Source organism: Eublepharis macularius, chromosome 2 (genome assembly GCF_028583425.1).
Source record: "Eublepharis macularius isolate TG4126 chromosome 2, MPM_Emac_v1.0, whole genome shotgun sequence".
In the NCBI taxonomy this organism is placed as follows: domain Eukaryota; kingdom Metazoa; phylum Chordata; class Lepidosauria; order Squamata; family Eublepharidae; genus Eublepharis; species Eublepharis macularius.
In genome coordinates this window covers 68839300-68865553 of record NC_072791.1, presented here as the reverse complement: position 1 = coordinate 68865553, position 26254 = coordinate 68839300, and the positions used below count along the sequence as shown (strand labels likewise).

The 26254-nt window shown below is 41.6% G+C and overlaps 1 protein-coding gene across 1 annotated transcript in view; it reads left to right on the top strand.

Annotated features, from left to right (window-relative positions):
* LOC129323403 (cytosolic phospholipase A2 epsilon-like) overlaps positions 1–26254 on the top strand; it is a 44532-nt gene that overhangs the window by 3471 nt on the left and 14807 nt on the right. Inside the window, exons 3-11 of the mRNA XM_054969936.1 lie at positions 2572–2703; positions 11134–11174; positions 12471–12513; positions 13522–13585; positions 15510–15664; positions 17658–17741; positions 18834–18871; positions 19446–19581; positions 22628–22764. Of these exons, the coding sequence (XP_054825911.1) occupies positions 2572–2703; positions 11134–11174; positions 12471–12513; positions 13522–13585; positions 15510–15664; positions 17658–17741; positions 18834–18871; positions 19446–19581; positions 22628–22764 (830 nt within the window). The remainder of the gene's footprint in view (positions 1–2571; positions 2704–11133; positions 11175–12470; positions 12514–13521; positions 13586–15509; positions 15665–17657; positions 17742–18833; positions 18872–19445; positions 19582–22627; positions 22765–26254) is intronic.

The following is a 26254-nucleotide window of genomic DNA, read 5'->3' as shown; positions in this document are numbered from 1 at the left end:
AGCTCCCTTAATTTGCCACCTCATGATGCAGGGGAGCTCAAAGGAGTAGCATGACTCTGTGGGTGGAGCCAATCACATAGTTCTTTTCTGCTAAGTATAAAAAGTGCTAATCAAGAGGGCAAATCTCACGTGGTTGGCTCTGCATGTGATCATGATATTCACACATCTTTTCTTGAGGCATATGATTACATCTCATAGAAACAGCTCCCTACATTGTATAGAACTCTTTGCTCCCAAAAACCATAGATTTAAATAAGTCCTCTCAGTGGTCCTTAATCTTTCATGAATCAGGATTCTAAATTTTGGCTGCAAGAGCTTAATCAGGTCTCTAAGGTCTAGTTATATGTTATGTCAATTTGGTTTGTTGAGGAGCTGCATCTTGGGCTTTGTGTGTGTGTTGTTTTGAGCTACATTTAGACTGCTTGCTCACAAGCAGTCTAAATGTAGCTCATGTAGCTCAGCTAAATGTACCTGAGAAGACTGTGAGAAGTGGGTTGAAGTCACTGCTGTGGTAAGGAAGTAATGAAAACAAACAGAAATGACTGAAACAGTGAGCAGTTATAGATGCTACTTATGACAAGACAGAACATAAGAACAACTTGGTTAGATCTAACATTGGTCCATCTAGTCCAGCATCCTGTTTCATGCAGCAGCCAGCCAGTTGCTCTGGAGAACCAACAAATAGGCCATAAAGGCCAAGGTCTTTCCCAGTGCCTCCTAGCACTGGTTTTCAGAGGTTTACTGTCTATGAATATGGAGGTTCCCTTTGCTCACAACAATGGACTTGTGTTCTGTGAAACTGTCTAATCCCCTTTTAAAGCCATCTATGCTTGTGGGCCATCACTACTTCCACTGGAAATGAATTCCACAATTTAATTACTCATCGACATGTTCCAGACCTCATCGGTGCTCAATTTTTTACTTGCAGCTGAGGTGGCTCCCATTGCTATGGATTGGAAATGGTGAATCCACATGGCACATTTTTATGCAGACCTTCCATGTGTGTGTGTCTTCCTGTCTTCCTTATATACTTTACAATTTGCATTGTTTTTTGTTATGGGTGTGTAGCTGATTCTGTGATATTCCTGAACCTTCACCTCATCCCAGATCAACAGCAAGTGAAGGGTCTCTTGTTCTCTGCAGGAAACCCGACTTATTCCCACAGGTTTGCCTTCCAATTGCATGTCGAAAAGGAAACTACTAGCATGCAGTACACCCAGAACTTGAAAATGATGCCTAGGCATGGTATACAGGTGTGCTCTTCCAGAAGAAATGTTCCCAGGGGCAGCGATGATTGGTTGCTTGTTCCCAGTCTTGCTGATCAGCCATTCCAAGGAATTATTAGCACCTGCATGTAAGATCACTGTTTTGGTGTATCAGTAGCATGCAATTTTTTTAAAAAAAATTGTGCTTGTCACACACCATGCACAACAAAATATGGGAAAGTGTGCAGCAGAGCCATGAGAAAAAGGGCAGACATTACAGATAGGCAGAAAAACACAGGGTGTTTTAGAGGAAAACATCAGAGCAAAGCAGGTTTCAGAAACAGCCAGGATAGCAAAGGATATGAAATGAGGTTGTGAGGAAACTCTGAAAAAAGTAGTTAGGAAGGGAACTCAAATGACAGCAGTAAGCCTGTCTCGAAGATGTCACTGAGTAAAAAAGTATTTCCCTTTGTCTGCTCTATATCTATTGAGCATCAACTTTATTAGGTGTCCCTGAGTTCTAGTTTTACAGGAGAGGGAGAAAAAGCCCACTCTTTCCACTTTCTCTACCCTAGGCATAATTTTATGGAAGCTTCTGATAAATCTGGAACCCCCTTTTTTTTAGTGTTCATGAAATATAACAGGAACAGCTTAAATATCTTTATGGAATATAAATGAGTATTCAGCTTGGACATGACCACAGTGTATTTAGTCAAAACAAACGTGCTGACATTGCACAAATATAATGATGGAAAGACCTCGAGAAATGGAATGATAGGTGATCTTGTATAATATATAATTGCTCTGGTAGATGACTTTTTCTCATGGATTTTTCACACATGCTTTGATGTGAAATGTGGATAATTCTGTCTTCTTTGTTGTTATTTTTCTGGGATTCTATCCAGTTAACATAGAAGATGCAAAAGATACCCAGGCTAATAATGTCTTATATTTTCCTTTGGGTATACTAGAGCTATGGGAAGATTCCTCTTACATGGGAACACAATGAATCTTCAGTATAACTTTGTGACACTTGAGTAGGTTTTGTATATTTTTGTGAGTCCTTTTGCCGCTGAATACTCCTCTCATTCCTAACATGGAACACATTATGTTTGTCCTTTTCACCTGAAGAGCCAATTAATGTACAGTGTCATGTCCCACTTTGCACTAATAAATGAGGTGGGAGAAACTAACAATGAAACAATGATGTTGGTGCCCAGAAATCAGTATTGTTTTGAGAACACATCAATGCCTGTGCCAAATGTTGGTTTGAATCCATGCATACAAACACCGCCTTCAAATGGCATCCATCCTTTCTCCATCACAGATTTATCAATATAACTTTTAACTCTCCCCTTTCCTCCAGAACATCATTGAACTAAAAGTATATGATGAAGACATTCCTTTCAGTGATGACCATCTTTGCACAGTTCTTTTTGATACATCTTACCTCCGGCCTGGAAAAACATTTTGCTACAATTTTGAATTGAATGAAAAGGTGAGGAATAACATTGCAGCTTGAAGAACTTAAACTAATATTTTATTTATTTATTTAAAACATTTCTTTACCACCTTTCCACCCAAATAGGGTCTCCAAGGGTGACGAAGTTTGACATTAAAACATCAAGCTATTAAAACAACACACAAATATATATAACAACACAACCAGGGAGGGGGCCCAATAGCTGTTAATGGGGGTATACCAAATTAAAGAAAGTCTTCACTTGCTGGCAGAAGACAATGATAGAGGGAGGCAGATGAATTTACCTGGGGATGGAGTTCAAAAGTGACAGTGCTATAACCGAGAAGGATATTCCTTGGGTTGCCAGGACTAAGTTTCAGCTTATTATCTCTCATCCACCCCCAAACTGCCTCGAGGCAATCATTCACAATTTCCGTAATTGCCTGGGATCTGCTGGAAGTGCAAGATAGAACTGAGCATTGTCTGCTTAGAGCCAAGCTACAAGTGGCGAATTACACTTGCCCGGCAAGTGAACAGACTCACGTGTATACACTTGCCATTCACTTGCGCTCCACTTGATCAAATGGAGAGCAAGTGAATGGCAAGTGAACAGGGAGTAATACACGTGAGTCTGTTCACTTGCCGGGCAAGTGTAATTTGCCACTAGTAGCTTGGCTCTTAGTTGCTTAGTTGGAGACAACTCAGCACAAATTTCTGGTTGACCTCTCCCAGCAGCTTTATGTAGATGTTAAAAAGCAATGGGGGATAAGATGGAACCTTGTGGATCACTATAGGCTCCCCCTGCATCACGCTCTGAAACTTATCTTTGAGGTAGGACTGAAACTGCCACAGAATAGTGCCTGCCAGTCCCAGCCTTGAAAGGCGGTCCAGAAGGATACCATGAATGGTATCAGAAGCCAGCAAGAAGTCCAGGATCAGCAAGACAGATGTTTGTTTTTGCTAGAATAGACTAACAGTGCCATCCTAAGAACACTTTCCTGGGAATAAGCCCTGTTTAATAGATTTGAGTAGGATTCTGTTCTTTAATACAGCTACCCATCTGGAATTAATATTTTTAAGATTCATTTTGTATATTTTTTACTATTTTGCCTTTTAAAAATTATAATTTCTTGTTCAGCAAATACAGAGGATTTATGAGAAGCTCAGAGTACAAGATGCACATTTTCTGGTGAAGAAGATCTCTTTCACAAAGCCTGAACACATTTGATGAAATCCATATCATAGTGTGTTTCATAAAATGTACATGATGTATAGTATTTGCATTTGCTGTTGAAAAGGATAATACAATGCTTAGTTTAAATCACTGTCCAAAATAGTGTGTTACAGGAATGTAGAGTTCTGATTAGAGATGGGCACGAACAAAACAAACAAACAAACATGATGTTCATTGTTCATTGACATCCATGAACAGGGACTCATGAACAACCACGAACATGGCCCTGTTCACGAACATGTTCGTGGTTGGCTGTTTGTGGGGGCCAGCAGGCTCTCCTCCAGCCATTATCCAAGTCAAGATCCCTACTGCACCGCTCCCAGAAACCTGACCTGAGCAGGCAGCAGGAAAGTTACCAATAATAAATAATAGCTTGGCCCAGAGCCTGCAGCAGCCGTGGAACTTGAAGGGGTAGATCCCTATCCCACCACACACACAGGAAATTCAAGCTCCAGTGCACTCTCTCTATAAAAATGTCAACAGCAGCTGTCTCTCCGTCTCTAAAACCAGAGCTGGGAGCCCTCCTCCCCCCTGGTCTTTGTTCCCTTGTAACAAATTTGGAGCTCCACACTTGAAAGGAAGACCTGCCTATCAAGCTAAATTGGGCTTCAATTGGGGTTTCCAGGGCAAGGGCAGGAGTTCAGACATAGTTCAGACAATCCCTGCCTAAGTTGCCAAGGGAATTGATTGCAGGTGCCTGACTGTCTGGCTTGACGAACAGCAACTGTTACGACCCCTTCTTTCTCTTGGGTAGATTTTGCCTTTAATCTTTCCCTTACATCCTCTGGGTAGATTGCTGCCACCAGGAATACTATAGTCCAAGATACTTTATTTAAATTTCCCCTTTAGTAACGTGCCCAAGCGTCAGGCTCCTTCATGGTTCTATGTGGCCCTGAGGATAGGAATGGGATATAGCAATGACAGATACTCCGGGATATAACAAAAACAAAATAAACTTTTATTTTTTTCAAGAAGTGTATCGGTTTCATAAGAGTAGTTCTAAATTTTTAAAGTTACTTCACTTAAACTCATTCACACAGATCTCTTCTAAGGCTTCACACACAGTTTGCCTGCTTTTCCCTGACTGAATGTTCTTTCACAAACATACTCAGATCAGGTTTCCACATAGGTTATATTTCTCTCAGTAATACTTAAACTTGCTATGGCAGCACACAGCTAGCCTCTCTTTTCCTCATTCAATATTTCTCTCAGAACTGCTTAAATTTACTCAGGCTGCATACAGCTTGCCTGCTTTCTCTTGACTCTTCACCTATAGCACACCAAGCATTTAAAGACACATGCACACATTTACTTAAAATCATTATAGCAACGAATGGGGCCTCACGAACAGCTTGTTCATGAACAGCAGATTTGGCTGTTTACGTCTTTTTAAAAATTCGTATTGCTGTTCATGCCCATCTCTAGTTCTGATTAGTTTTCCAAGAACAAGGAGTTTCGTGGCAACCTAAAGATTAAAAGTTTTTATGGCAAGAGTTCATAGAGTAAACTCTACTTTTTCAGATACAATTTTTCCAGTTTGGGAGGGGAATAATTTAATGGTAGAAGCTTCTGAAATTCAGACCTTGCCATTTCCAGAAATATAGATCTCTGGTTGCAGGCTGAGAGTGATCTGTTGCAACACCCTGAAGTCCACTGTCAGTCAGAGGAGACAGTGGTTGTCGAGACAGATCAATGTTCTGACCTAGTATATCTTCAAGGCTTGTGAGTAAGCCTCATTAAACCCAGTTGGACTTATCAGACTGAACATTACTGAAGCACCCCGGTCATTGGTTTTAGAAATGCTTTTTAGCAGCAGTTATTCTCATATCTGCTTTCAGTTCTTTTAAAAAAATCTTTAAAAAAGATCTTTTTAAAAAAACCAACTTTCTAGCCTAACCAGTCATATAGCATAAAAGCATAAAAGCAAGGTGAAAATAGGGTGCTGCTTATAGTGGTGTTGTGTGCTCTCTTTTTGTCTCTTTCCACCACCAGTCTCTTTCTGGCTGAGAAAGATATCAGGGGAGAAAGGGAAGCAGAAAAGAAGCAGTAGAGAAGCCACAGAGAAACCTTGACTGAAAATGAAAGTAAATATAGGCGTCAAAGGAATATCTTAAAGTGCAGGGCAGCAAACTCCTCCACCTTAAAAATACAGAACATGACTTTCAAGTTTTCCCAGGAAGTTACGTCATGATGCAGGCAATGTCTATAGTTTTAAAAAATTATTCTCCTGGTGTTACTTGGAACAGTGGTGGGCAAAAACGTTGAAGGATACAACAAAGATGGGGACCCTTGCTTAAAACACAGATGCTGGCATCTAAATTTCTATTTTCCACTGTTTTTTAAAGTAGTGTATGTATGTTAGTATTTTAATGATTTGATCTGTGACTGAGGCTGCATAGATACTCAGAAAAATTGAACTCAGAACTTGTAACAACAAACACATAAAAAGACATTCTTTTCTGTCCATCCTACTCTAGATAAACAGCCCTTTCTTTTCTGTTGCCTGGCAACCCCTCACAGAACCTCTCCAGAAATCACCTCCCATTAGATGTATGTATGTATGTATGTATGTATGTATGTATGTATGTATGTATGTATGTTATTTATTTATAGTCCACCTTTCTCACTAGGGCCGTTTCCAGATGGCTTACCTGCCTCTGGAATGTCGCGCCATCTTGCGGGGAAAACGCGAAATATCGCGTTTTCTCGCGCAAGTTTTGCACGACGCCGTGCGACGTCGTGCAAAACTCGCACGAGAAAACGCGATATTTCGCGTTTTCCCCGCAAGATGGCACGACATTCCAGAGGCAGGTAAGCTGTCTGGAAATGGCCTAGGACTCAAAGTCGAGTTATAATTTCAGTACAATCAATAGGGTGAGGACACATCTAATAAAACAATGTAATAGGACTAGGATAGCAGAAATATGAAGCAAGGCATAAGTATTAAACATAACATGTTAAATGATGCCATAAATGGTATTTCATAAGTATTCATGTGAATAGGGCTACAAATCACACTTTCTCTGTAGTTCTAGAACTTTTCATCATTTTGCAAGTTAGATATTTGCTTCATCTCACAGAAGCTGAAAAGTAAAATGTAGCAAGTTTTCTCTTACAGTATCATACAGAATATATATATATATATATATATATATATATATATATATATATATATATATATATATATATATATAATAACAGCAGTTTTAGCCCTAAATTCCAGTGTGGCAAAAGAGAACATGCTGCTTCACAATGTATTTTTTATGTGGTAGAAATTTCAGTTTGCTTGCTGTCAGCAAACTAATAGTTTTGACATACAGTTTTGTACTTTCATGACTATGTTCAGCACTAAAATGTCCTAAAAATGCAACAACCAATTAGAGAATAGAGTACAAATTCTTTATGTCCAGTTAACCTAAAACCATACATGGTATGGTACAGTAGTTGCCAAAAACAAATTTCTGAGGAGTGTATTAATTATTTTCACATTGCTTCATCTGTGACCCAGATGTAGCCATCTTTGAGTCTCAGAAGTTATGAAGGAGGTGCAACACAGGAAGAGGTCCTGTGATCCACACAGAATGGAGTGGTAAACAATTCATAATGTCCATGACATGAACGTTCCAAATAATGTTCCCTATTTCAGATATGGGGCTAAGAGAAAAATACTGATCTTCATTCTTCTTCAAGCTTTTAGAAGTCTGAATAGTAATTGGCTTCAGTTAGACCTGCTCACCCATGCAAGTGTGTCCTTGGTGATTTATTGCACTCCTTCAAGCAGGTAACTGGAACATGAAGCATTTCTGCTAAATCTGCTTCTTTGGATACTGCTAAAAGCAAATGGAAAAAATTTAGGGCTGCCTTAGTACGTGTTATATACACATCTCTCTCTCTATGGAAATGTGTATGTGATAGGTTACAAAAAGAGGGCTTACTACACTCTAGCTCCTTCCTTTTTATCAGCCATTGTGTTTGTGAAAAATGAATGGTAGACAAGCATGTGTGTATGTGGTTACTTGTGTGTGGAATATGTTTGTGTTAATATGTGAGAGCATGTGTATAACAGTGCAATTCTAAAAACATTTGCTTGGGATTATGCCTCATTGAATGTACCCTGAGTCGAATTCTAAGCATTCCTGCATAGGATGGCACTGTGAGTTTCTCTCTATGCGTACATGTTCACAATGGGTGGACAGGCTTGTACAGATCTTTTCCATCGCTCCTCCCCATTATCATACATAACCATGTATCCACATTTATTTATTGCATTTCCTAACTCAAAGGTGGAAAGATATTTAAAATTCTAAGAGATACTGTTTGATTTTACTTGCCATTCTTAAACATATCACTTATAGCCAGCCTTGAGGAGATGAGATAAATTTCCGTTGACTTCTGATCCCATCATATCAGTAACTCTATTTCATTGTACAAAGTGAATAGAAATGCACGTGACAAAATAAACAGCCTGGTTTGCTGGAGATTGTACAGGTTCTAATATACAAGATCAATTGCATATGCTGGCTGGTCCAAACTGATGTGTCTTTGGAAACAGGTATTTAGAAGTATAGTTCACTTACAGAAAGAAATTCATGGAGTCAGAAAACTCTGTAAGACTGTTCACCTCTGTGACTCATATAGTGGTACTTGACAGAGTCAGTATGTAGTGTTTAAATAGTAGGAAGTATTGTCTCAGAGTGTTTTAGTGGCTTTGTCCTCATTGTTGAGTCATTTAAAAGCTTGGCTTGAAATTTTGGCAGCAACCCAAGGTAGGACAATGATCACCAATTTGCAAATAATAAACATCTGCAGTCCTAACCAGTTGGCTGGTCAGATCCATATTCAGAACTTCACACAGGGGTTGGATTACACATGCAGTAAACGTAAAGTGGGTTCGGGGAAACACAACCCCAAGTCAGGTTTAATGTATGTCCATACTCACCTTCAAAATAGTGTGTGTGCAGAGGGGATGGGGCTTGCAAGCATGCATAGAGCCAGGAATGGCATTGTTGGTCCTTGCTTTCCACCTAGCATGCTTTTGCAGATACAAGAGGGCCTACTCCCCACAGCCCCTTCTATCTACAAAGGCATGTTGCGTGGAAAGCAGGGACTGATGAGGCTGCTCCTGCTTCTGCAGGCATTCACAAGCCCATACCCCCACCGTTTTGCAGGTGACTGTGGTCACATGTGAAATGCAAGTTGAGTGGGGCTTCCCCAACCCACCCCATGTTTAGCACACATGTAATCAGACCATGACATACAACTTTTTATGATAATAGTAAAAACACTCTTACATATTGCAAATTTCCAGTCTTAGGTGATTAGTAAATTCATTTGTTATCATAATTATGGAACAAATTTAGAACTTTTTGTGACTTTTTCTATTAATTAAGTAAGAGAGCCACCTAGGGCACCTAAGAATAGTTTTATAAGTTTGTAGGAATGGAGTGGGACCCCAGGTGTGTCACAAACAGATACTTTTTACTTCTGCTAAAGCTTACTATTTAGCATTGCAAGTCTCCCTGCTGGGGGTAAGGGATGCACTACCCCCAGCTCCTTTTCCCTGTTGCTGCTCAGAGAGGTGGCAGGAGAAAAAAGAAAGGCCATTGGAGCTATGCTGTAACATCACTTATGGGGGAAACATGGTTTATACCACAGATTTTCTAGTGATTTCTAGACAAACATGACATCAGTTCTGGGGGTTTCCTGAAAGTGATGTCACGCTGATGCTGATGCCTGCCCCCTTTTGTTTATTTGTTTATAGTCCGCCTTTCTCACTGGGACTCAAGGTGGATTACAGAGCGTGAAATTAGTACAATCAGTATCGGGACATTTCCACAGCAATGTCATAGGATTTTACAAAGACATAGCATTAGTAAGGATCCAATACAGAGTTGAAGAATTGCTGAAACAGAACACAATCAATTCTAGGACTGACATTAGATAAACATGAAGTACAGATAGTATAAGAGTACATATTTGAGAAACATATAATCTGCAAGACAACGTATTGGGTGAAGTCTATGGTCCCTAATTCATTACTGAAGCATTTGAGACCCCCTCCCTATAATACTTCTCTCTGATCTGAGTAATGTCCCTACCCCCTGGTCTCCTGGGATATGTCTCAGGAGGACGCTTTGTTCTTGGTGCAAAATTACTTAGAACATGGAGCAGAGCTTTTGCTGTGACGGCCCCTATGCTGTGAAACTTTCCATAAGGAGGCTTCTATCACCTGCATGCCAGTGCCAGTTGAAACCTTACAACACCTCAAGATGTGGCCATAAGAGATGTTTCTAGCACGCTCAGAAAAATGCTGAAGGCAAAGCCAAAAACAAAGCACAACAGCAGCAGTAATGGCAGGAACAGCGATATCATCAATATCATATCCAAATATGTTTCAATGCTCTTTATCAGGTTTTTTCCCAACAATTAAACACAAGTTTTATCTCCTTTTGGTGATGTATATAAAGGAGTTGTATCTCCAAAATAAGAATATTTTACCTGTTTTTGCCTGGTAAGTTTCAGAGCAGTAGACATGTTAGTCTGTTGCAGCAAAAATAAATTTATAGTTCCATAACAGCTTAGTGATAGAGCATCTATTTTGCCTGCAGAAGGTCCCTGGCATCTTTAGTTAAAAGAGTCTAGTACAAGGTGATGTGAACGATCCCTACCTGAGACCTGGAAGAACCAGTGACAGCCAATGTAGTTTTCCTGCCTGAAAGAGATACAGGATAGGAAATAATTATCTGTGGAACAGCAATGAGAAAATAATAATAATATTTGATTTATATACCACCCTTCAGGACAACTTAATGCCCACTCAGAGTGGTTTACAAAGTATGCCATTATTATCCCCACAACAAAATACCCTGTGAGGTGGGTGGGGCTGAGAGAGCTCTAGAGAGCCGTGACTAGCCCAAGGTCACCCAGCTGGCTTCAAGTGGAGTGGGGAATCAAACCCGGCTCTCCAGATTAGAGTCCTGCACTCTAAACCACTACACCAAACTGGCTCTCAGTGGCATCACACAAATTAAGAAGCGTATTTTTACAGTTACTGATTATTTTGTGGTGGGTTAGTTTGTTAGTCTGTCATGATAGAACAAAATTTGAGTCCAATAGCACCTTAAAGACCAACAAAATTTTTCAGTGTATAAGCTTTTGTGAGTCAAAACTCACTTTGCCAGATAAAAAATTTGCATATTTCATTTTATGTTTATCTAATTTTTCAATTTCAGAAAGATGAGCAGCTAGAAGTGGAGTTCACCATGGAATACATGTGAGTAAAATTCCAGCGGTCACACAGGCTAGAGTAGGGACTTGAGTTATGGTTTAATTCATAGAATCATAGCATTGGAAAGGGCTTTACAGACCATCTACTTCAACCTCCTGCCAATGCACAAACAGCCTAAAGCATCCCCAACAAGTATTTGCCCAGCTGCTCCTTAAAGACTACCGTTGAGGGAGAACCCACCACCTCCCTACACAGCTGATTCTGTTGTTTACTCTTAATGTGAAGAAGTTTTTCCTAATAACCAGCTGGTACCTTCCCTCTTGTAGTTTAAACCCATTATTGTGAGTCCTATCCTTCCTCTGACAGCTTTTTTAATACTTAAAGAGAGCAATCATATCCCCCTTCAATCTCCTCTTCTCCAAACTGAACATTCCCAGGTCCCTCAGTCTTTCCTTCTAGGGCTTGTTCTCCAGGCCCCTGATCATCCTGGTTATTCTCCTCTGCATCTGTTCCAATTTGTCCACATTCTTTTTGAAGTGAGGCCTAAAGAACTGCACACAGTACTCTAGGTGGGGCCTGACCAATGCAGTATATAGTGCGACAATGATTTCCTGTGATTTGGATGTTATGCCTTGATTGATATACTCCAAGACTGCATTCCCCTTTTTTGCTGTGCTAACTGCTCATATTTAGATGCCCATCTGATTTAGCCTCAGTTCAGTATGGTAGAAGGTCTTTTCGGGTAAAAACATGTATTTCAAAATTTTCCAGCTGCTAGAAAATTATTCACTTTGGAGTTTTTTACATCCTGGACACAGAAAGACAAATCTTTTTTTAGTTTACAAGCCAATGTTTCTTCGTATAAAACTTGGGTCTCTTTCACCACTGTCTAGGAGGAATTTGCTAACTCCTTTATTCCCTAAAATTTGTTAAGGGGTTGTTCCAAAATAACTGACAGTTGTAGGATGGCAGAGGAGTAAACTGTCATCATCTGAATTTTCTCATTTATAGCCCAATGCTAACTAAGCTTACTGAGAATTAAGTCCAATTGTTTCAATATGAATTCTCTAAGTAAGGCAGCTATCTCTCTCAACACTGTTATATAGAAGTACAGTCCATTGATATCTCGGACAAAGGGGAGGGGCTTATCTCTGAGTACATCCATTTAAGATTACACAGTATTTTTAGGATTAGAAGTTTTCTACTGTATTTATGGGTCTGTGTGCAATGGAAAACTGTAACATGTCTTATGAAATGGTTCAAAATATTTTGAAAAATATGAATTAAGCAAAACCTACATACAAGTTACAATAGTTGTATTTTCTATTTATTTATCCACAGGCCAAATATTCTTGAATGCCTTGCTACAAATGGAGTAGTGGTGGTATGTGTTTTTTGGTTCTTTACCCTTACCTGTGATTTCTGTATTATTTGCAATGACATTTTGTTGTTTCTTGTAGCAGTGGAAAAAACGTGGTAGAATGCGATTGGATTGCATTGGGCCTCCCAATCTATTACTGTTATCAGTTGCAGATGCTCCAATGGTCCTTATTTACTGGTGACTGCCACTAATATTTTCTGGCACTTTAAATTTTTGTACTAGTCTGAATTGCTAGAGGTGCTAGGGAGCCTTTAGCTCCATCGCCAGGTTAAATCTTTGAATAGAAGTTATAGAATAGCTGTTAAAAAATAAAAGAGCCCAAATGGCCTCAGAATGCCTCTGTAGTAGTTGAAGGGGGATCCTCCTTCCCCCCTCAAGCTGTTTCCCTGTGTCAAAATACCACGGAGGGAGGCTTTTCCCATGTTTTTGCTGCTCCAGATGTAGTATTCTGTACAGGTGGAACAGTAAAAACAGGGGAATCCACTTGTGCTCTTGTGGCATGAGGAAATGGCTTGAGGAGGAGATAGACGAGCCCCTTCTCCCTCCACAGAGGCACACTACAGCCGTTTGGGCTCTCCTTTATTTTTTAATAGCTATTCCCCAAAGCTGCTATGTGACTGCATGGAACTTGAGTTGGGTTTAGGGAACCTGGACCAACTCTTTAAAAACTGGCATCTTTAGCTTGACCCTAATGCACCATGTATCACAGAGTCTGCCACTTCACTGGAAAAGTTTATTTTGAACTTTTGGAGTTGAGGACAACTATGCTTTTTCTGGTATTTTTTATCCAAATGAATAAACTATGCTTTTATATCACTGCAGAACTTGCTGTTGAAAACTAAATAAATAGATTGTGTTCTTAGAGAAATGCTCTCAGCAGTTTGTTAATGCTGGAGAACCTTGTGTGAGAATAGAGATGTAGCTTAGTTTCAGGCACACAAATGTAACCTATTTTCCTCTGTGAAAAGCTGGAGGGCACTCAGGGGTTTTTTTGTTTGCTTGTTTTTGCAGTCTCGGGAAATTTGCTGCTTAAAAGTAGAAGTATATGGAAGACAAAGGTGGAAAACAAGCCGAAGTAAGATTACTTTTTATTTAAAGACCTTAATGATGGTAAATTTAGGATAGGCTCCTCTTTCTTGGAGCCGCAGAATCTAGAAATAATTTAATTACCTTTTTTCTTGTGTTGGGGGCTTCTTCCCTTTTCTTCATCAATGTGCTCAAGATGGCATGATTTGAGTCCAGTGGCACCTTAGAGACCAACAAGATTTTCAGAGTGTAAACTTTCAAGAGTCTCTCTAAATGAGACACATTACTCGAGGATGCTCAAGTGAAGGGGGACGCACTGTTAGCTGGGAATCATAGTGAAAAAAGACAGATTTGAAGGCTCTGTCATTTTCACCTCTCTAGAGCTGGCACAGCAAAGCTCGCTCCTCAGAGGGTTTGTTTATTTTTGCTTCATCTCCCCTAAGCTGAGGGGAAATTGACAGAGACTTTAAGGATTTGAAAAGGAAATGAACAAACCCTTTGAGGAGCGAACTTTTCCATAGTGCCCATGCATAATCCATACCTGCCAAAAAATGAAAGTTATGGATCATACACAGGAAACCTTTATGCATTCACATGTATGTGCATTAGCCTCTAAACAGACAGCACCATGAGGTCAGAGGCGGGGCCAGTGGGTGCATCCTAATCCCCCCCTGCATTTTTTAAAATTCTTGACCGGGTTATCTTTTATCAAGATTCAGATGCTGCCAGCATGTGGTATAAAATGACTCTTACCTGCTCCTGGTCTTTTTGTGATGTCACAATATTATTTTTGAGTTAATGTGTGAGTACATAGTTCGTATGAACTCACACCCACTTAGGGAAGTATTGTTTAAAGAATATTTTACCTGGAAAAATCTCAATTCACATCCCAGTTCATTCCTGAAGCTCATTGGGTTGCCTCTGGTCAAGCCTCCATCTTCCAGCCTGACCCACTTTATATGGCTTTATGAGGATATAAGGAGATAACATAACAAACTGCACACTGAGTTCCTTGGAGGAAAGATGAAGTACAGATGTGATAGTTTTCCATTGCCATGGTCATTCAGTGTGGAGCTTGCTTCTCCAGTGCTAGGCACTTCCACTCATGGAAACCAGTATCTTCCAAGGAGCTGAACAGTGCCTAACATTACAGGAATGTGGTCCTCGGTAGATGACTGCCTTCAAGGAGTGCAAGTGAAAAGAAGACTCAGGGCCTAAGCCAATAATTTGGGCACATTAAAGGAACCTTAGTTGAGTAACTGTATAATGCGACTGATAGATTGTAGCAGATATCTCTCAGAAGAGTTATTCACTCTGGTGTGTTAGGATGCTTTTTCTAAATGAGGGCACAATTTTAGAAAATACATTATGCCACTTTATACATGACTTGCCCAAGTTAGATTTTTTCAACTTAAAAATTTCCTGCTGAATTGATCACCAAATTTCCAGCCAAATAATTAGCTTCTGAGCATGCAATGCTAACTGTGCAAAATAGGCACATATTCTCCCAATGTATCTCAATATTTAATTATGAATGAAGGAAGAATTTCAGAACAAAGGAACTCAGCTCATAGTACAATTGAATATTATGAGCTAGGAAAGTTCTTACGTTCATTATTTTAAACTTCAACAATATCACTTCCATGGTCATTGTCTGTTTGTCTTCTTTGGCTTAGAGTATAATCAGCTAATGTGGCCTAGTGGATAGAGTTGGGCAGAGCTGGATTGCCAATATCTAGGTTCAAATTCTCACTCGAACCTGAAGCACATGGGGTGGCCTTGGGCAAGTAGCTCTCTTTTTTTGGCCAAACCTACCTCACAGGATTTTTGTGATAATGGAAAGGGATAACATAACATATACTACATTTATATACTAATATATCTTTAAACTTTCTTTGAATGACAAGTATACATAGATCCACTTTGGGAGAGATCAATATTAAAGACCTATTTATGTTTTTTTATGTACTCAGAGCGAAGCTTCACATTTAAAGTGAAAGGGTCTAGAGAAGACACTCGGATGGTTGTACTAGATTCACGATCCCCAGTTTCCACTGTGTTCCACTATGCCAAGTACTGTCATCCCCAAATGGAAGTTCAGCTGCCAAAGAATAGTATTTCTTCCTGCGTGAGTATCTTGTCACCCATATTCCAGGCCATGTGCTTTCTTAGGAGACCAATTGTTTGTTTGGGAGAACTATTTCTGCTCCAATATTCAGGTTTCCAAGGAATTTGGAATTTCTCTATAAGGACTAGAGAAGCAGAAGATGGAAAAAGCAATGAAGATCAAAGATGGAAGGTTGCTGGGCTGCAATAAAGCAGGGAGGGGACATGGGAGATTGAAAGCCCCTGAAGCTCCCCTTTATCATTCCATGCCCTTTCTGCTGCAAACTTTCTGTTTTGGTCACACATTCTCAAGGTCTGCTGATTCATTTCCATTTGGTCTTGTAAGGCATCCAGGTGCCCAGCAACCATTCTGAGTCTGCCAGCAATGTGATGCTATCCTGGCTCTCCCAAATTTCAGAGGGGTTTCCTTCTCCTTTGGTACACTGCTACTAACTGGCTGTTTTAGAAATTACCTGCTAGTGCTTCCAGCTCCCTCCCTGCATTGCTATTCTAAGGTTCTGCCTGGCACCTACATTTCCTGGTACTCAGTGACTGGTTACCATGGGGATGGATTACTGTACTTGTACACTTCTGGGGAAATAGCAGTTTAGCAACTCATTACCTCCTTTCTCCTGGTGCCCATTTTAAATAGTGTATTCGAATAGAGGAACTCTATGTAGTATGAACCAGCATTTAATGTAGTAAAGAATTTAATAGAAGTAAATATCCAGACACATACTTTCTGCGCAGCAACAGATGGAAGAAGGAATACAAAAGTAAGATGCAAACACACAGTTTCTCATCCCTCATTCTGGGCATACCCTAGCTGATCAGAGGGCCAAGCTACACATGACGAATGACACTTGAACGGCAAGTGGATTGAGTGGAGGGCAAGTGAACAGGGAGAAATACACTTGCCGTTCAAGTGTCATTCGTCATGTGTAGCTTGGCCCTTATTCTAAGGCAGGCTCTTTAATTTAGTAGTTCCAGTGTTCTAAAAGATTCCCATTACCTTGGTATCTTTGTTCAGGCAGCAAGCCCTTTGTCTGCTCCACATGGATATGGTAGCTCAGGTGTGAGGATTCCTTTCTCCTGATGCATTCAGCCAGAACAGAGATGCCAAAATGGACCCTTCTCTCTCTCTGTGCCAAGAGATTTTATCTCCTCTATTTCCCCACCTCTTTGTGGGTCAAATAATTCTTTCCTGAAATTTCCAGAATGATAGTACCCCTAAATCTTTGTTTCTCTCCTAGGTATCTGATGTGAGCTGACCATTTCATTGTCTCTGGTCAGGAAGGCCATTAGCATTTCTAAACCTTGGATAATACATGGATAATACTCAGAAGTAATTGACTTCCCCTTCCTGCCTGACTTTCACCAGGCAAGAGAAACACTTTTAAACATTGAACGTAGGGATTGTGTCCAACCCAAATCCAGTCCTGAAATAAAATGCATTTTTCCATCAAAGGTGTAGGGATTTGATAGTTGGAATGGTTTGTGGGGTTTTGCTTTCATTTTAATATAAGCTGGCATTCTCAGAATGGCATGTTTCGTTGTAGTTAAGAGACTCCATGTGGTGGCAGCAAACCTACAGATGCACAGAATGCACTCTACCCGTCCCATCAAAGAATTATGTGCTACTCATCGATTACCTATCAGGCAATGTAAAACTCATGATAAGGCTCCACCTTATCATGTCTCAGTCTTGGAGAAACCAATGGAATGAAAACATTAGTCTGAACTAACTTAAATTACATTGCTTTCAACAGATTGTAATCACAGCTATCTTTAACTGGACCAGGAGGACCTGTTACCTGTAATTATATTACATGATTCAAATTGGGAAGTTTTGCACAGGATGACATCATTTGGTTGCGGTATACTGTACCTCTGCTGCTGGCAATCATTTCTGCCCACTAGTATTGTGGAGAGGGTGAATGAGCATTCAATATAAGTAAATCTACCTTCGGTTTAAAAAAATGTTCTGTTGTAACTATTTGTTTTTCCTTCTTCAGTGTTCCTCAAATAAAGGGATAAAGGACTGTCTGACTGTACCTTTGAATCGACTACCCATAGGACAGAGAGTAAAAATTGCACGTGTGAGTGGATGCCAACCCCTCCCCCCATATACTTAGTATTTCTCTACCCCTCTTCTGCTGCCAAAGATCAGCACTCAAAATAGCATGCACAGCATTAAAAATAATTGAAATTGCCATAATAGTAAATGAAAATAATTTCTGAAAACTGATTTTAAAAAATGAGTCCAGTAATACCTTAGAGGTCAACACCATTTTTCAAGGTATAAGCTTTTGTGAGTCAAATCTCACTTCATCAGACAAAATCTGATAAGGCACCTTTCCCTTCCTCACTGCAGCCCTTCAACCTGTGTGGCTGGCTCTTAGTTCAGCTTCCCCAGTATCAGAAGTGGCTGGTAGAGGGAGGGGAATGTGAAAAGATTTGTGACCATAAGCGCCCTCAGTGAAGGATGATCAGATCCAACCCTTTATGTGTTGAGCTATCCTTAATAATTTGCTATTAACGTGATATCTGGTCTCTTGCACAGTTATATTAAGATATTGAATGCCACAGTTTTTAAATCAGGCCTCCTTTTTGTAAGCCCAGTAGAGGGAATATGAGTCTGATAAACAGATCATCCCTCTGAGAAAATTCAACTCACGATAGCTGTTCTCAAACTGGGGGTAGTTCCACTGCCTCACAGATTTTGAATCAGAGAAGCAATGGGCATTCTGTGCCTCCAAGGCCCATGAGCGTACATTTCAAATTGTGACCACAGTGCACAGGTAAAACCAGCTTCAGCTTCCCCCTCCTTGCACATTGTCTTTGTGTTCTGAAATGACATTGGGGAACTGATATTTGCTTTGGTGGGGAAAGTTTCCCTACTGGGGCAAATAGTGTCCCCTGAGGCCGTTTCAGGATTCTAAAAAAGCACCGTTGGGGGCGGCTGAAGCCACTTCTAGTCACACATCGCAGCTGCAATTTGAATGTAGCCCAGAACACTCATCACTTGTCTAATACAAAGTACTTGTGGCAGCCGTGGGGAATTTGCATCTTGTAAACCAGCTCTTGAACAAATAAGAGGAGAGAGGAAACAAAATTCTTTTATATTGATGTACTGTTAGATATGGGTTGGATTTCATAAATAATCATGACAATTCTTTTTTTTTTTTAAGGACAAAGCATATGATATATTTGTGACGCCAGAAAACTAGTAAGCATTTTTCCTTATAGATGTTTCCTCATCCTGATGTTTTTGCTGCTCAACTTCACCTTATCTATTTATTTTGCTTGAGAAAATGTGTATTTCTTAGCAATGATTTAAAAAATAGCAAATGGTTAGCAAGCATGATGCATTTCCTCCTCTTGCAGGCGGGAGAGGACCTTTCACTCTCATCCCTTTTTCTTGCAGCCCTGGCCTTGACCAGAAGCTCATATGGTACCAAAGCACTAGGGGAAGTGGGGGAGAAACAGACTTGGCTTCAGTCAAAAGCAAATATTTATATATATTCTAGATTTGGTAAAATTCCCAATTTCCATATTCACATATAGATCCTTGGCAAAAGACCTCTAACCCAGATCATTTAAATTCAAAAACAATATCCGTACCCACTGCACAACTCTGGCATCTTTTTGTGGATGTGCTCACATTTTATTATTGTCATGTATTCATATCTGCAAACTGTTTTGCAATATATTTTACTCTTTTTGGAAATTATTTAACTCACAACGCTGATGCAACGTGTATTCAGATGTTCAGGTTTATGATAAAAGTCTTTGTCATGCAGTCAGAAGAATCTAGATGTGCGCTTGGGATATGATCTATGTGCACAGGAGCAGGATTTCATCTGTAAGCGGAAGAGACATGTTGCTGCTGCACTGAAAAAACTTCTACATCTTAAAGAAGATCTACATGATGATGAGGTAGGACATCTAGGACAATGTAAGACCACCATAAAGTTTTATATTGATCAGGGACACAGATGTGTATGGACATAACAGTAGCCCTGTTCACAGCTTACAATGAACACATGTACTGTCTGGGTACAGTGTACAACTGTTTGTTATAGGGGTGTGCTGAGTAAATTTCATGTCATATTCAACACATTTACACCTGAATGTATGATTTAAAAACCACATTTATCCTGGCTCTGATTTCTGGATTCATTCATAAAGTGAATATGCATTCACTCTTTCTTAAAAACAGATGTACATGCAGAACATACATGTGTTCACTGTATTGTGTGATCAGGGATAGCGTATGGCTGTACAATCCATGTACAATGTACACATTATTTTTCTTTGTGCATTAATTAATTCTTATGTTACTTTCAACATGTTTATGGAAATTATGAATGACATTTGAGTTTAAACTCTAGATGCTGGTCCCCAGAGTAATGTTTAATGTGAATGTGCATTGGCTCTTCCTTACAAATGGATGGATGTGTGTACACTATGTGTGTACAGAGCTATAATCTTAGGTCATCATGAGTTGTAGGGTCAGTCACCCCATTCAGGACATGCTCAGAAGCCCCACAAACATTTTTAATTTAAAAAATTTGATCGCCACTTCTACTTGACATCAAGCTGTTCTACATCAGACACGGAAATTTTGAAAAGAAAGGTTTCCTGCACCCCTGTGGTGTTGTTTGTATTAAACTTGTGTTGCATGGATAGGTTAAAATAAAGGCATTATTCATAGATGTATTTGCCTTGCTGTCTCTGACTCCCCAACACTCAGCAATCAAAACCGTATATGCAAGGACCTATCCAACTTAAGCAGTAGCTCTGAAGATTTTCATGGTGTAGTGAGTATGCTGCAGACCATATTGGGAACCTCAAAATAGGCCTGATAAACGTCCCTGTGTCTCATTTCTAAGGTTTCGGCCTTGTTTACCTCATAGAGAAAAGTTTCTGCTGTATTGATGTCAGACCATACATTCTTGCCAATATTCTTATTTCATAACCAAATCCTAACCAACAACTATATAGATTGGATAGTTAGGTGGATAGCTAAGTCAGCAATGGAATGCCCTGGAAGATTAAAATGTTTTCTCACTGGTTTATGAGTGTAGTAATTTCTAAATTCCATTCCATTGCTGACCTAAAAGTGGCTGTCCTCAAACAGATTTCAAGGGGAGATTTCAATGTGAAATTGCTGAAATCAGCTATATTGTACCTTTACATCCTGATGCCCTCTCTTGTAACACCACACCCACCTTTGGGTTATAAAGGCTCAGGGATATTCATTCCTATTCATGTCTAACGAAAGGAACTCTGACTCTCAAAAGCTTACACTCTGAAAATCTTGTTGGTCTCTAAGGTACCACTGGATGAAAATCCTGCTATATAAATCGGGTTATTCTGAATATAGGTTTCCATAAACTTTCTAGGCCATTTTACCTTTTAAAAATCTCTTAGGAGAATTCTGCAGTTTTGTATTAAATGATAATGATTGTGCTTAGAGATGCTGATGACATTCATATTCTTTAAGCTCAAAAAAGGAACCTTGGACTGCTTAGAATGCCCATTTGGTATGAAAGCCCTTGAGGTTTTTTTCCTATTTCTTCTTGAGGAAGCACATGAGGACTCCCAAAGATTGTTCAGTAGAAATGAAGAGTTCCCACCCCCTCCAGTTCTCCAATGTCATTCATAATTTCCTGGACCATTCCCTGGGGAAGTTAATCCATTACTGATTGTGCCTCCATGTGCATCAGTACTTTTATACATTTTATTTTATTCTATATATATCCTGCTTTTTTGTTTAGGATGCATAAAGTGGCTTACAATACACACAACAAAATACAACAATTTAAAAGATTGATAACATTAAAGTAAAAAATACAATCTAATTTAAAACCCAAGGCAAAAGAAAACATTTTTAAACACAGTCAGAAGCCTTCTTGAATACCGTGTCTTCATATTTTTCTGGAAGGCCTGCGAATAAACAAACAAAAGGACCTCCCAAGGGATGAAGTTTCACTTTCTAGGGGCAGCAGCTGAGAAGGTCTCTACCAGTCAAACTCTTGCAAGAGCAGGTTGCTGCAGGACGACTCCCCTGGACAATTGTAGAATCCATGGTTTGTAGAGATGAAGGATGTCCTTCAGGTATTTCTAACCAAGCCATTTAAAAGTCAGAATAGGCACTGTGAATTTGGGCCAGTTTTCACACACCTGTAACCTTCCGGAAAATCACACAAAACTCATGGCACAATGGTGTCTTCATAGTGTGAGTTCCATCCTGTTTAATGGAGCAATTTCTGACATCTTCACACCATTAAACGGGATCATGATGGGAAATTGTGCTATGAAGACACTGTCATGTTGTGAGTTTTGCACAATTTTCTGGAGGGTTACAGGCGTGTGAAAATGGCCCAAGGCTAACAGGCTGATGTTAGTGAATTTAAGGGGGCAGCACCATGCCCCTGGAGTTATTGGTGAGGCAAGATGTGGTGTTGGTGTTGCCAATGGGGCCAAGAATAGCCTGAAGAACAGTGTGTGGGGGACTTCTTGTCCTGTAGCTCCTGGGGTGATTCCACCCTGGGGTCCTGGATATACACCTGGAAAAAAGTATCCCTAGTCCCCCTTTACCACTTGTCATCTAGGGACAGAACAGTCTAGTAGAACCCTCAGACTTAGCACCTGATCATTTTTGGTGCAGAGTACAACCTCCTCCAGAACAGCTGAATATCCATTCCTTTATGGGCTGCGGTTTTAAATTATTTTATATCCTCTACTTTGCACAATTACATAAATACAGTATATGAGCCAAAACAGTTAAGAAATAAAAAGTAGAAATTCACCAAACTTCTACTTGGTACAGCACATTGTCTTATGGTCCCTTTTAATAGCTGTCCTTTTTAATAAGCATGTAATAATTGAGTAGAGTCATGTATGTTTTAAGTATCCCTTTTCTTTCAAAGTATGAATAATTGAGCTTGATTATTACTATTTTTGTTTGTATGATCAGGTTCCAATAGTGGCTGCAATGACAACAGCCGGTGGTATGAGATCAATGACAGCAATGTGTGGTAGTGTCCGAGCTCTCCAGAAGCTGAATGTCCTAGACTGCATTTCATATATTACTGGTTTATCTGGTACAACGTGGTAAGAAGAACATGAGCAAAACTGCTAGGGTGTATATAGACCCGTAGGCTGTTTGTTTGCCATCTGATCGTCGTCGTCCTTCTGTGCAGCCCCACATTGGGACTGCGCAGGCGCAGGCCAGCCGCGGAAAAGATTTTTCTAGCTTATAGAGATGTGAAGGGGACATTCGGATCCACCGTGCATGCGCGCCGGTGTTCCCGCCAATTTTGAATGTATATATATCCGAACGTCCCCGGCATTCCCTCAGTTCACCTGAGCCGCCGGAGAACCAACTCAGTTAACCAAGCACTCACAGCGGGGTAGGTGGGAGAGAATGTGTGTCTGCACAGAAGAGACTCAACGATCAACAGTTACAGGTGAGAAACCCTGTTTATCGTCGTCGTCCTTCTGTGCAGCCCCACATTGGGAGAATAACTAGCATCTCACCAATGGGGGCGGGTGTGAGTGTCTACTTGAACAAAGAATGCAGGACAGCCGTGCCAACAGCTGATTCATGCCATGCATTCACGTCCACAGAATAATGTTTGATGAAAGTGTCTGCAGTGGACCACGTCGCAGCTTGGCAGACGTCCCAGAGCGGCACTCCTCACAGGAAGGCAGCAGAAGCAGCTTGTGCTTGAGTAGAATGAGCAATAACCAACAAGGGGCACTGGACTCTAGCTTGCTGATAACAAAGTTTAATTGTAGACACAATCCAGCGAGAGATGGATTGGGCAGAAGCAGGTGAGCCCTTGCGAGGGCCAGAGTAACACAAAAACAGAGCAGGAGATTTCCTGAAACATTTTGTGCGATGTAAATAAAACAATAAAGCACGTTTCACATCCAATGTGTGTAGCGCCCGTTCCCCTGGGGATGAGGGGGTCGGAAAAAAGGAAGGGAGGACCACCTTTTGCTGCAGGTGAAATTTGGAGACCATTTGGGCAGAAATTCCATGCTAGTGTGGAGCATGACCGTACCAGGGAAAAACTGCAGGAAGGGAGGGTCACACCTCAGAGCAGACAGCTCCCCAACACGCCTAGAGGACATGACTGCCACCAGAAAGGCTACCTTCTGTGTGAGCAAAGGCAAGGGACAGGTGGACAGGGGCTCAAAGGGCCGGAGCATCAGTTGGGAGAGTACCAGGGACAGACTCCACTGAGGAATCAGCGGGGCCCTAGGAGGGAAGGTCTTGAACAGGCCCTTTAGGAACTGCTTGGAAAGCCAGTGCGTAAAAACGGTCTTCCCATTAATCTGCTCATGGAAAGCAGAGATCGCAGCCATGTGTACCTTAATGCTCGAGAAGGCAAGACCCTGCGAGCACAAGCCCAGGAGGTAGTCCAGAATGATAGGTAAGGGACAATCAAAGGGAGAAGCCCCCCTGGGGGCCAACCACCTGGAAAAACGTGACCACTTCCTCTGGTAGGATAGCCTGGTTGATAGCTTCCGGGCATTCAGAATGACCTTAAGAACCTCTGAGGAGAGGCCTACTCCAGAGCGCACAGGAGCCAGGCAGCCAGGCTCAGAACTGCCACATTGTGGTGTCTGACCCCGTCCCTGATTAATAGGTCCGGGGCAGGTGGCAGCACTAGGCATTACCCCTGTGAAAGGGAGAGTAAGAGAGGGAACCAATCTTGGCGAGGCCACCGAGGGGCAATTAGGATACAGTGGGTGTTGAAGGCCCTGACCCTGGAGAGGACCTTGTGCATGAGTGGAAAGGGCGGGAAGGCATAAAAGAGCCCTGGGGACCAGGGTATTTGAAAGGCATCCCCTAGCGAGTGACGGCCAATTCCGGCCCAGGAGCAGAACAGCGGGGCCTGCTTGTTGTGGGCCGTGGCAAAGAGGTCGATGAGTGGTGTACCCCAGGTGTGGAAGACTAGGCGGAGGTAAGCCCTGTTGAGGGACCACTCGTGTTGAGGCAGAAACACCCTGCTCAGTGTGTCTGCTGCGGTGTTGAGCTCCCCGGCAATGTGAACGGCCCTGGGAAGGACGTTATTGACAATGGCCCATTTCCAGAGAGTCATTGCTTCCCTGCAGAGCTTGAGTGAGACCGTTCCTCCCTGCTTGTTGAGGTAATAGCAGGCTGTGGTATTGTCCGACAGGACCTGAACCCTCCTGTTCCGAATGGCATCTGCAAAAGAAGCAAGGGAGTAACGGATCGCTCTAAGCTCTAAGAGGTTAATGTCCATGTTTGCCTCCGTCGGGGACCAGATGCCTTGGGCTGAGAGCTGCCCTCAGCGCCCTCCCCATCCCAAGTTGGAGGCATCAGTAAAGACGGTGACCTCTGCCAGGAAAGGACAAAAAGGACAACCTTCGGACAGATTCTCAGGGACAGCCCACCAGGCCAAGGAATGCTGTATCACCCTGGGGATGGAAAACTTTTGATGCTGGCCCATAGTGAGGGGGTTGTACCTCCGGATGAACCAGTTTTGCAGAGGCCTCATGCGCAGGCTTGCGAAAAAAACCACCCCTGTGGAGGAGGAGGCCTCGTAATGTTTGAATCAAGAGGGCAGTTTGGAAACGGTTGTGCAGGAAATGATGGGCTAGGGAGGAAAGCCTGGTCAACCGATCTGGGGGTAAGAATGCCCTGCCCCGTGGCGAGTCAAAGTGGACCCCTATAAATCTAATGGCTGTGCCCGGAGATAAGACAGACTTGTCCCAATTCACTACCAAGCCCAACTTAGCCAGAACAGACAAGGTGAGGGCAATATGTCCCTGGAGAGAGTCAGCTGAGGGTCCCACCAGGAGCCAGTCATCCAGGTAGGGGTAGATAAAGCATCCTAGGGACCTAAGATACGCCACCACAGTGGCCATACACTTTGTGAAAACCCTGGGTGCCGAGGCCAGCCCAAAGGGCAATACTGTATATTCATATACAGAACCCCCACAGACAAACCGCAGATACTTTCTGTGGCCCTCAAAGGTGGAGATGTGGAAGTAAGCGTCTTTCAAGTCTAGAATAGCTAGCCAGACGCCTGCTTCCAAGAGCTCTATGACCCTTGTCAGGGTCAGCATCCGAAATTTCTCAACCTTTAAAAAGCTGTTCAGGCCCCTAAGGTCTAAGATGGGTCGAGACCCACCATCCTTCTTATCTACGAGAAAGTATCTTGAATAGAATCCCCAAAGGGAAGTAGCGACATTGACCACCCGGACAGCACCTTTGTTCACCAACTCCATAACATTATTGTGTAATACAACATTCCAACATGGAGAACAATGGGGAGGGAGAGAAAGGGGAGGTGCATCAGAAAACAACAATTTGTAACCATGGGCCACAATAGAGAGGACCCAAGTGTCAGAGGTAACAAGTTGCCAACAGGGCAAAAAAGGCCGAAGCCTGTCCAAGAAATGGGCAGCAACGACAGTGTCCTTGGAGGCCGACTGGGGAGCGTCCAGGCTTAGTCAGAAGACAGAAGGCTTCTGCACGGAGGTCGAGGGTTTAGGTGAGGGGGGCTGCTGCCTCCCCTTGGACCGGCCGGAGCTCCTGGAAGAATGGCACTGCTGGGTCGAGTAG